The sequence below is a fragment of the Thunnus thynnus genome, chromosome 1, assembly GCF_963924715.1.
Source record: "Thunnus thynnus chromosome 1, fThuThy2.1, whole genome shotgun sequence".
Lineage (NCBI taxonomy): Eukaryota > Metazoa > Chordata > Actinopteri > Scombriformes > Scombridae > Thunnus > Thunnus thynnus.
This window is the reverse complement of record NC_089517.1, coordinates 37,142,333-37,152,410: the sequence shown is the minus strand read 5'-3', so window position 1 is coordinate 37,152,410 and position 10,078 is coordinate 37,142,333. Positions and strand designations below refer to the sequence as shown.

Genomic DNA, 10,078 nt, shown 5'->3' with positions numbered 1-10,078 from the left:
AAATATGCATACCAACCCCTCTAAAGCTCACTGACATGCTATGTTTTGTTTAATCCGTACAAAAACCGTAGCGTAAAAATACTCATGCTGTTGTTTTACATACTGTGACTTACTGGCAACCTCATGGCAAAACTCTAAAAAGTCACTACACTTGGTCATGAAAGTCTGGCACATAACCTCTGAAAACTACAACACATGGTCTTTACCCTTTTTTTTTTTTTTTTTAACAGATTAAACAAATGAGATATAACGTGTTAATTAGTGAGCTTTAGAGGTGCTGGTAGGCAGATTTTGTTACCTTTTGGACAGAGCCAGGCTAGCTGTTTTGCCTTGTTTGCAGTCCGCTAAGCTAATGGGATGCTGGCTGTAGCTTTATATTTCCTGTACAAACATGAATGTGGTATTTATCTTCTCATCTACCTCTTGGCAAGAAAGTGAATAAGCATATTTCCCAAATTTCCCAATTTATTTAAATCCAAAAACATTTTAAGTGATTTCAAAGTGAGAATATGTAACTTGTGAAATAGCAAGTATGGCTACAAGTGGCAATTACAGCAGTAAAAACCGAGTGTATAGAACTAAGTTAGGGTGTGTTTTACTGCTCAACTTGTTATTTGTATCAGTAAGACTATGTTCTCCCCTCTGTGAAACGCTACATAGTCTTGCTGTAAGTGAAGGTATAAATCACTTGGTGAATGGCATTTTCTAGGGGAAACAAATTTTGGTACAACACTGGCAATATGACAAATATCTGTCAGATGGCACAAACTGCCCCAGCCTGCTAAACGATCTCTGGCCAGACTTATTTCTTTCTTCCAGTCCAGTAGCTACTGGACAATCAGAAATAACTTGACATAAAGAATAGTCCCATTCCACAGTCAAGGCTACGGTTTCTCCGTTACATTTCAGCACTTTGACCTTGCCTTTAAACTCCCAAATTCCCCACTTATATAATGTCAAAGAGGATGCCTTTCTCTATCGGCAGTCTTATAGATCTGACTGAGATTGACGGCAGAAAAGTTCAGAGTTCACCCCCCCCACCGCCTCCCCCCCTCCCCCTGGCAGAGCTATAAACAGACCAGTGGAGGTTGTGGGGGTTCTTCGTCTCCCCTCCCACCCCTCCTCTCCTACCCACCTCTCTCAGTAAGATGATACTGTTTCAATTAGGCTCCAGTGCCACACAAAAGAGCCGGAGCATTGGGCAATCAGTGCCACTTCTGACACCAAAGACACTCACGGCTCATGTCTTTTTTTAGGCTAAGACTCAAAAAGGTCCTGTTTTGTTAAAAATAATATAAAAAATAGCAAATGTCTCCAGTGCACTGTTGCGTATTTTCTCATCAGTGCAAAATAAACCAACATCCGAATAGACAGGAGTTCATTCAGTAGCAGCATATGTCTGATAAATTAGAAAAATGAAAACATAAATAACGTTTTTTAGCATCTCTGATCCCCGCCCCAGTGAAAAGACAGACCCTCCTAAAAAAATACAAAACTGCAGTTAAACATAAATAAAAAAATGAATATATACATAGCAAAAAAATCAAATATGATACACTTGCATAAAGCTTGGAGTGAAAGTGCATCATAGTTTGGAGCCCCCCTTCTCTGTCTCCATATTGAGGTGAAGTCTATTTATGAGGCTACTAGATTCTTGGCAAGAAATGTGTCACTGTCATGGCGGGTGACACTCGGTTTCCTCTTTTTGTTTTGCCGTTCTTACTCAGGCCGATGTACATCCTCGGGTAGGCCACCGACTCGTAAGCGTTGTAGTTGTTAGCGAGGAGCTTCTCTCTGAACTTGCACTCGTGGTTGTAGTGTAACTGAGAGAGAAAAGAGGGAGATATAAGGATTATTTGAAAATGCCGATTGTTCAACTGCGAGAGACAAAACAAAGATGCCGGGACATTTTTTCAAGGGGGAATTTCAAGTCTGTATTGTTCGTTGTGATTACTATCAAACAATTGCTTTATTTATGACTGCAGGGCTATTGTACAGTAGCTGTTTCACTCAGATTTTCACAAAAAATGAGATTGTGAAATGATGAATGATGTGAGTGAGGCAGGACTCAGGACACCATGCTTTGTGCCATTTTCCCTCTGTGGGTAGTTTCACTCAAGTAGTTTCATATTCAGCACTCAAGTTTTTGTATAAAGTCTTTCATAAGTTAGCTTAGTAACTACAAGCTAGTTTTAAGCTAGTGATTTACTAAAACACTTTGAACCTTTTGAACCATTTGAAGGAAGGTGTTAGCTAGTAAAGACTTCAGTAAAATGTAAATCATTTTATAAGAAACATCTGTAGTGCTGTCACAGCAGCTTCACAAGCTTTAAAATAATCTCCAAAAAATGTTTTTTTCACAACCAGAGTACAGTGAGGTCATGTCATTTGTATTTTTTATTGAAATTTTTGAGTTTAAGTAACCTGGAAGGGGTACATATTCACCATTAAAAAAGTAGTACTTTATGTTGGTCCCAGTAGTTTCAGACTTCATATAATCATGAACAAATAAGTATTTAAGGGACTCAGTGTTCTCCCACTAGAAATGGATACTGGACAGTGTGAAGAAGGCTTTAAAAGACTATTTATCAATTATGCAATTTACATACTTTATTTTTGGTGTATGGTAAAAATTCTGTCAGGGGGGTCAAGGAGACTTGGACTCATATCCTCAGTACTTCAAAAAGTCCCGACCATGGCTCTGCTCACAGCACGTGGACACTTTTTTCAGCATCAGAGCTTGAAATTATGGTTGTAACAAAACCAAAATTAACAAATGTAACAACTGAAACTATATATTTGTCTTTGTCAAACCAGTGTGTGTATCTATGCGCCTGTTGATGATAAGGACAGTAAATCACAGCATTCGGACACTCACAGATCCATACAGCTTTCCTCGCCGGTTCATGGCTACAAAGAGCCCGCTGCGAACGCCAAGCAGAGTCACCACTCCCCTCTCCACCGGAGAGATCTGCAGAAGACCTTCATGGAGGAAACAAACCACACACACACACAATGAAACATGTTGATCTGATGGGGAAACCTAACCTCCTGATCCACACAGACACAGTGACATTACTGTACTGTAGGTATCCCAGAAGATGAGCTGGATAGTCAGCAGCTCATTTCTCAGAAAGCTGAGGAATTGAGTCTGTTTGAGATTCTAGCTGTAAATGCTGATGGACACTTATGTATTTGAGCATTTCACAGGTGATACATGTCAACTATTTGACAGTATTTTAGTTGAAGGCTTACCTGTGCTTTTATTGGGTTTGGCAAGGTGACACTATGCAAGCCTGATCTCGTTGTAAATTCATGTATTAAACAAATGATGTCTTTTTGCCCGTAGGTTCTACACATTGTTGACTCAACTGGGATGAATTTCACAGTGACAGTTTAGTAAATCCTGATTAAACCTTTAGCTTAATCATGTGAACTTAACCCAACAAATCACAGAATTTCTAAGGTTGACATTTTTTGTGTTAAGAAATGTGGAAATTTGCATGTTTTGGGAGCTGCAAAAAGATGAGTGTTTCCTCTGACGTTTGGTTGTTAACATGTAGCCTAACACCTGAATTCAGTAACCAGACAACAATATCTTACACATCAAATCAGTCGTGAATGTATAATTTTGGAAGTCTGAGGAGGTAAATGACATAAAAGCAGTGACAGATGAAGGTTTACAGAGTCCCCTGCTGATGCAGCTTCTCACTTGGCCTTGACAAGCTGGTGGCTTACAGCAGTGTGTGTGTGTCCTTTGTTCCTGCTATCATTTTAAAATGCTTTACAGTGGCTTGAATTCCTCACAGAGATTTTGTGTAATGTATCTCCCTGAATTTTTATGCCTTGTCTCAAAATAGTACCGAGGCAGCACAAAACAACAAGCTTTAAGTTCCTCAAAGGCAGCCTGTCAATTCCACAGCTCGCCTTTTTGTCACTTTAATACGACCACAATTCACAAACACGAGACGGCAGGGATTAGATTTGACATGTTAAGTAAATAAATGTTTGTTATTCTTCGTGTCTGCAAATGCGAGGTGTGTGACTGTGTCTGGGCCGGACCGCTGGGGTTAATCTGTCTTAACAGATGGGTCTGTGCGCTGCGTCCTAACTTTAGGTGCTGCATGGCTGGCCGCTGGCCTGGATCACAGCGAGCTCTGGTTACACACAAGGCAAAAAGCACCCGCACCTATATGCTCAGCGGCACTACGGGACGACTCCAGATGTTGGCACTAACACATGGATCGATATCTGTGAGCCGATCACTGGCTGATAGCAGGAGCAGCATCTCAGATCAGAAGTGTGAAAAGTGAAGGTTTGGATCAGGTGTCAGCAGGTGGTGAAACATTTTCATTAGAAAGTGCATCCTGTTTACTCACTGACTGACAACATGCCGAACATGTAGATTGTTTTAGTCATCTCATTCTTGGAGATTCTCCAAAACTCATTAAAAAAGAAGAATTCTTTAACTTTGAAAGTAACTTTTCTTTGGTTATTAATGGTATTAAAGTTATAACTGAACTACTAACAAAAGAAGGGAAATAAATAATCACATGCTTATATCTAATTCTTAAATAGCCTAATTGATAACTTACTGTAACGATTTTCGTTGTGCACCCCCGTTATTCTACCGTCCGGTAACACCTGAATATGAAAGCCGATTCCCACGTTGCAATAGAGACGCCGCAGCCTTTTAATGCCCAGGAGGTAGTCCCCGTCCCGGCTGATCTCCTCTCGCTTCTCCCCCGGGATCCGCGCCAAGGACCGGGAGTAGAGGGCCTCCCAGCGGTCCGCCGTCCCGTTCAAGCCGGGGGCGCATCCCGCCAGTCCGGTCACCAGGCCCAGGACCAGAACTGTCCGCAGGGCCGCCAGAGAGCCCATCCCGGGTCTGGCTCTGAAAGCAGCCTCCCGGCGTTTGCCTTTCCAATGAAGCGAGAATAAAAAGAAGAAGAAGCGACGCGGTAGAGAGGAGCGTGTGGAAGTTGCGCTCATTCCCAGACCGACAGGCGCACTGGCTTCAGCGTCGGAGCGACATTGATCTGCATGAACGCTGTGCAGCCATGCCTCTATATTTATACCTGCGGACACATTACATCACAGCTCCACACTTAGAAGAAATCTACAAACTACTTTTTTCACATTCTGGCGCACCAAAGCGAGCCGGGGCGTTACTAAAATCAAATAATAGCTGTCTTATCTCAGAGCAAAGTCAGCAGTTTGTAGAAAATAAATGAATAAAGACGTTATTATAATAAAAAAAAAAGTTCTTTGTGTGAGGCTTTCATTATCAGCAGCAGAATATCATAATTTATGTATGGGAGGATGTAAAATAGGAAACGGCCAAGTTAACAGACCGTAGTGTCGAGACAGGAGACAGTTCTATAAATGAACAATAACAGGAAAAAACACAGGTCCAATTCAACCAAATGAAAAAAAGCGCTAACTTAAGACTGGTAGAAGGAAATCATGTCCCAGGCCCTTATAGAAAACAATGGTAAGACTAAATAGAGAGTATGCAGAATGATAAGTATGCTGTCATTGTTGGCCAAGACTTTACACTCGAAGTTCTGACGTTCAAACTGAAACACTTGTCAGGTTTGTGAACTGTCATGTGTGGCAATAGATCATGAATCACAGTATCCGTGTTTATAGCCTAATAAAATAAATAAACATTGCATGACATGTGGAAATATATTTTGGTTAATGTTTACAGGAAATGCTGCGTGAATTCTTATTTATAGGACATGCTGCGTGAAGAAGTTTACCTGTGTTTCTTAACGGGGTTTCAAGCTATACTTGGAGTGCAAGAAACATTATTTTAGCCTGGTTCTATTTAATGAAAGTGTCTCACTTTCTTCAGAATGGAGACATTACAACATTTTACAGTTAGTTTCACTTGATATTTTTTCTTTATTTGTCTTTTTTTCACTACTGTTACTGTCACTACTAAATGTCTTTAATAGTCAGGGATGTAAAACCAGTGTGTGCACATTTTTATTTGCATCAGACCATCAGACTTTAACATTAATCTAAATTATTATTTTCACTGTGTAAGTAAAAGATGAATGCTTCTCTGAAATAATACATTTTTGTTGTTTAAATTATGATAAACAGCTGGTGTCATGGCAGCGTGTCTTTGATGTGTCATCCTTGACAGTCTTTCAGATGCACTGGTGCATTGCTTTTGATGTCCATTGAAATAAACCAATCTAAATAGTGTTCCCTCCTTTTATTTCACCATGTCATCACTGCTATTATCCCTGCTAATTATATGTTAATCACTAACATTTACCCTCTCTGGTGAGTGTCCCATTATTTATCTCTATGTTGGAGCATTGAAAGTCTTCCCTCTCCGTCAGAAGAGAAACAGAGGTCTTTGATCTCTGGGGTGGCTCAGTCCTGCTCCTCATTGACCACGCATGACATGTTTTCTCACGTTCACATTCGGCTGATCCTCAATGTACGACAACATTGTTTCTTTGTGTGCTGCAAAATGGCTCCTTGAATGCAGCCAGGTCTTAGAGACAATCCTGTGGTGTTGAGGCCCCTGGTTGATGACTACCAAACCCCAAAGATGGCTGACAGACTATCTGACCTCCAGAGCCCAGTGTGATGGACCAAAGGACCTTCATGACGCCTGAACCAGAAGAATTGCCAATGGTCCATCAAACCTCCAGGACAGCTGACAAAGATGAGCATAAGGACCATCACATAATTCTCCAGGATTGTTGAAAAAGTTGATGGACTGCTGTCCTTTTATGATCCTGAATGGACCACTGGAGCTCCAGAATAACTGGATATCCAGGACAAATTAAGGGCTACTGGACTGCTGGACCTGCAGAACAACTAATAGACCACTAGACCTACAGGGCAACTGATGGACTTCTAGATCTCTGGGACATTTGATTGACTGCTGGACTGCTGGACCTCCAAGATAACTAATGGGCTGTGAGAAAGGGTTGCTCCTCTCCCTTTTCATTAGGCTCTGGTTCCCAACATTACTAGTGTTTCGTGTTAAGTCACTAAATTCAGTCCAATGTTTCTGTTAATAAATCAGTCAAATAATGGAATACGGGTTTCATCTGGGTGGTTTGTGTTTCACAATGTTATATTTCGTTGAAGGGCTTCAATTCTGCTGTGATGTTTCTTTTTTGAGAGTTTTGTGATGGTAGGGCAAATCATCTGCTTAATCAGTGATGGTGACAATAGGTGTCAAATAGGAGTCATTAGGCACTGTCAATTTGAGGTAGGAAGGGTTCAACTGTTCTGTAGTAAATGACATTCTGTATAATTTGATGGACTCACGGCTGTGCATTTGTGACCGTAGAAAATGTGATTGTCAGCAGTAACAGAGAAATTCTACATTAATGTTCTAAATGCTTTTGAAAGCTTTGTATCAGTCCAGCTCACCCTGTGATAACCTGAGCAGATGGTACGTTCCAGTTAGGTGAGGCTGAGAAGGTAAAAGGCCAGTCACTGGTCAGTGAGATGGAGTAGGGAAGAGTACGGTGGCCCTGAGAGCTCAACACACTGCAACTTAAGAAAACACATGCAAATAGACAAAACACAAGCACGTCAAGAAAACATCTTCATCAATTTGACAACACATGCGCTGCATTTGAAAACATGCTGCAAATTCAGACAACACAACACATTACAGACAACACAACAGAAGTGTTTCCAGAGAACACTTAAAAGTGATGAACACGTCTGTACATGCTTGTCGTTGTCAAGGTTTGTGACTCATGATATTATTGAAGTCGGCTATTTGTCAGTTGTGTTGGAAAATGAGCCAAAATGTATGTTTTTTTGGTTTATTTTAACATTGTGATCGCATGTCCAGATGTGTTCATCACTTTTAATTGTCCACTGGAAACATTTCCGTTGCGTTGTCTGTAATGTGCAGTGCATTTTCTAAATGCTGCACATGTGTTGTCAAATTCATGAAGATGTTTTCTTAATTTGCTTGTGTTTTGTCTATTTGCAAGTTTTCTTATGTTGCAGTGCATTTAGCTCTCAGGGCCACCGTAGAAGAGAGTAGGTTGCAGTTTGCTGTGTGGCTGCAGATTTTATTTGTTTCTTCTTTGCTTCAGCTATAAGCAAGTTATAAGCAAGTTATTTTTGCTCAATTTCTCTGGGTTCATTTTTGCCTGTTTCATTAATATTTTTTAAATAAACATCACCTTTTTTGCACACACTCCTGCCTACTGACCTGCTTCATTAACATCCCTTTAAAAGTTTCCAGCACCAATCAACATCTTCTTATATTCTTATATACAGACTGATGGACAACTGGGCCACTGGACCTTCAGAACAACTAACGGACTGCTGGACCTCCAAGACAACTAATGGACTGATAGACAACTGGACTTTCTGAACAACTGATGGACTGGTTGAACTGCAGGACAACTGATTGGCCACTGGACTGCTGGATCTCCAGGACAAGTGATGTACTGGACCTTCCGAATAACTGATGGACTTCTGGGCCCCCAGAACATTTGGATGACTACTGGACCTCCAAGTCAACTAACGGGCTGATTGACCACTGCACCTCTAGGACAACAGATTGACCCCTTGACCTCCAGCACAACTGATGGGCTGCTGAACCTTCACCATAGCTGTAGGTTGTAGGTTAGGTTGAGATGTTTCTCTCCAGTCATGCTGAGATTTGTAAGTTATGTACGGCTTTATTTTTTGTTTATGTTGTACTGAAGTCATTGTCGTTTTAGGTTGCATGTACGCAATGAATTATGCTGAGGGAAAGAGGTTTTAGATTTCACTGGGTGACAGCTGCAGTACAGAGCTTAAAATGTCTCAACATTCGACACAAGTATTCATTTGCTCACTAATTTATCCATCATGTCCAAGCCCATGCACTGCATATTCTTATCATTCTTAAATACCAGACAAGGACAATGCTTTTTAATTTGATTTTTAATCAAAAAGCATTGTGACTGATTATAATTACAGAAAACTGTGCTTGCATTGACCCTACAGCACCCTCTCCCTTTGTCTCTTTGTTCTTTGCCTCAACCTTTTATAACCATGAAACATTATGATTTTGATAAACCTTACAGAAATGTTTGGTCGTACACTGAACATATTGTGTACATAAAGTGAGTTGATTTTTCCAAATTTTGTGTCCATTCAAACTTCATTCAGCTATACTGCAAAATATTAGAACTGCCTACCAACCTACCATACCACAAGCTAAACAATATTCTCTTCAGATTTCAACCTGGATTCATGTCACACATGTGTGTAATGTGTGAAAAGGTGTCCTACCTGTTAGTAAATGTGTATATCCAGTGTCATGTTCTGTATATCCAAACAGAGGAGGAGAGATATTTCCTCTGATATTGTTGGCACAGTACAGATGGATGGAGGCCAGCTAGACAGCTGTCACTGAACTGCTGCCAGAGTGGATTCACTAAGTGACTTGTACTGGTCAATTTGTCTACATTACGTAATTCCCTGTTGAAAATGGATAAACTGACGAATAAAATGGCTTCTGTTGAAGCCGTTTCTGTGCTTTTATTGTCACATACAGTGAATGTTTTATTCAGGCTTGTGTGTAGTTTTTCAAAGCAAACCAGGAATTTGGCAGTAGTATCAATTAATTATTATTTATATAATTAATAATTAATTAATACTTATTAAGTATCAATTTATTGGGGGTAAATATGTCAACACTGTCAACAGTTCCAGGTAAAGTCATTTTCTTCAACTGAGCTTTTAAAACCCAATCTGTTCATTCAGGTGATGAAGATAATCAGGTTAATCATTCTGAGGAAGGTGGAATCATAGTCATGAAAAATAACATTATTGTGTCCTTTTCTTCATTTGTTACTACTAAAATCTGTGAAATGGTTGTATGTTGCCTGTGTTCACTTGGCTGCGAGCTGCCTGCAGAGGGCATTGAGAAGCTCTGCCAAACTTGTGAGCGGTCTAATTAGATGCACATTCACACATGGCAACAGGCCACAAGTTGTCTAGAAGAGAGACAACTATCTGCCTCTAGGGGTCACTGTCTACAAGTGAACACTCCTGTGATGCAGTCACCTGCTCTAAACTGAGG

At 40.5% G+C, this 10,078-nt stretch overlaps 1 protein-coding gene across 1 annotated transcript; it reads right to left on the bottom strand.

Annotated features, from left to right (window-relative positions):
• Positions 1-1,136: 1,136 nt before the first annotated feature.
• fgf4 (fibroblast growth factor 4) lies at positions 1,137-9,428 on the bottom strand. The gene is made up of 3 exons (XM_067597011.1): positions 4,596-9,428; positions 2,879-2,982; positions 1,137-1,823 (listed from the first exon to the last, which is right to left on the bottom strand). Exons 1-3 carry the CDS (start codon positions 4,990-4,992, stop codon positions 1,647-1,649), a joined length of 678 nt encoding a protein of 225 aa, XP_067453112.1. The 5' UTR covers positions 4,993-9,428; the 3' UTR covers positions 1,137-1,646.
• Positions 9,429-10,078: the final 650 nt, after the last annotated feature.

What these genes read in the sequence shown, in the direction of transcription:
- fgf4 (XM_067597011.1), bottom strand. Translation starts at nt 4,992, where the DNA reads ATGAGCGCAACTTCCACACGCTCCTCTCTACCGCGTCGCTTCTTCTTC. An exon ending in GCACAACGAAAATCGTTACA is followed by an intron (nt 2,983 to 4,595) that starts GTAAGTTATCAA and finishes TCCTCCATGAAG; the next exon opens with GTCTTCTGCAGATCTCTCCG. An exon ending in GAGGAAAGCTGTATGGATCT is followed by an intron (nt 1,824 to 2,878) that starts GTGAGTGTCCGA and finishes TTTCTCTCTCAG; the next exon opens with TTACACTACAACCACGAGTG.